At 54.7% G+C, this 1,537-nt stretch overlaps 1 protein-coding gene across 1 annotated transcript in view; it reads right to left on the reverse strand.

The window, feature by feature from the left end:
* The window catches only part of TAL1 (T-cell acute lymphocytic leukemia 1), a 12,887-nt gene extending 12,474 nt beyond the window's left edge, over nt 1–413 (reverse strand). The window contains exon 1 of the mRNA XM_010003999.1: nt 333–413. Coding sequence (XP_010002301.1) covers nt 333–346 — 14 coding nt within the window. The 5' untranslated portion in view covers nt 347–413. The remainder of the gene's footprint in view (nt 1–332) is intronic.
* Nucleotides 414–1,537: the final 1,124 nt, after the last annotated feature.

A 1,537-nucleotide genomic window follows, 5' to 3' on the forward strand; every position in this document is an offset into this window, starting at 1 on the left:
CAGAGGGGATCTGGGAGCAGCGGGGCCCGGTGGGCGCTTCGCCCCCCTTTACCCGCTGCCGCAGCCCGGGGGTCCCAGGTTAGCGAAGGGAAAACTCCCCCCGCACTGTCAAAGGAGAAAGCGTCTTCTCCTCACCCACCCCGCATCAAAGAAGAAGAAAAGATTCAAATCCAACCGCGGAAAAGACCTGTTTGGATTTTTTTTTCCCCCCCTTTGCCCGTCTCTTCGATGGGGCAGAAAACCCCCAAGCACCCCTCTGTATCCCCAAAACCCCCCTCCCCTCCACGCCCACCTCCCGGACCTGCTGCAGGGCCGGATTCCTCTCTACTCACCATTTGCTTTTCATTGGGAAAAGTGAGTGGAGCCATTTTGTGGCCTACGCATCGCGGCTATATTTGTAGTAAGTGCTGGGTGGCTTCAGCTGGGTAGGCTCTAATTCCACATCACGTCCAGTTTCCTATTTAGTATGGAGAGCGGAACACTACTGCAATGTGGCCGAGAGAGATAAAGCCCCAGCAGTGGCCCGCCTGCCCTGATAAGCTTCTAAACCCATTATTTATGAAATGATTCATTATTATTTGGCAATTTTATCGAAGGAAAGCGGAAAATTATTGCAGGGATATGCATAGGAATAACTCCGGAATGCATGCCTTCTAGCTTTTTATGTGTGTGTGCTTAGATGCTCTTAAAAAGACACTGCAAAAAGGAGAAGAAGAAAAAAAAAAAAAGGGAAAAAAAATGAGAGAAAAAAAAAGTAATAAAATATTGCACTGTGGCTGCCCACATCTGAATAGCAATTCTTTATTTTGGTCCTCTTGGAGGTTATTATGCCCTGCTTTTTCTTTTTTTTCCCCCCTTATTTAATATGGAACACCTACTCCGTTCTTAATTAAATTTAATGAGCCAAAATAAATTGTTGGAGATGCTGAGAGAGAGAGAGGGAAGGGGTGTGGGCTGCTTTGGGACAAGAGGAGGTCAATAAAGCACATCGAGAGGAGATGTTTTGGAGAGAAGTGGCCCCAGCCTCAGTTTTCCTCCCCCTCACTGGGTGTTTTCGCTGAGGGGCTGAATTTGGGGTGAGCTCCCCGTCTCATCTGGGGCGAGGGGAGGCCAAGCGGGACGGGACGGGAGATGCTGTGGGACGGAGAGTGGGTACCCCTCGCCCTTCGGAAATTTGGGGTGGGAGCGGAGAGGGAAACTCAGCCCCTAGGATAGGGCCAAGCCTGGAGGAGAGGGCCCTGGGAAAGGGCTCTTGGCCGTCCCGGAGCAGCGCGGGGCCCGGCGACCGGGAGCGGCTGCGCGTCCCGTCGGGGCTGGGGCTCAGCTCAGAGGAGCCGAGCTCCGGGCCCAGGGGGACAGGGACATCCCTGGCTTTCGCCAAAGCCACCGTGCAAGCGGAGTGACTGTTGGGAGACAGGCGAGCGCGATGGTCGGGGTGTCCTGGGCGGCCCTCGCAAGGCAACGGGACCCCCTGAGACCCTCCCCGAATTGCTAGAGGGTCCGTGCAGAGGGAGGCCGGGGAGGCGGGGGGAGCCAG

This window comes from Chaetura pelagica, unplaced genomic scaffold (genome assembly GCF_000747805.2).
Source record: "Chaetura pelagica isolate M959 unplaced genomic scaffold, ChaPel_1.0 scaffold18, whole genome shotgun sequence".
Classification (NCBI taxonomy): Eukaryota; Metazoa; Chordata; class Aves; order Apodiformes; family Apodidae; genus Chaetura; species Chaetura pelagica.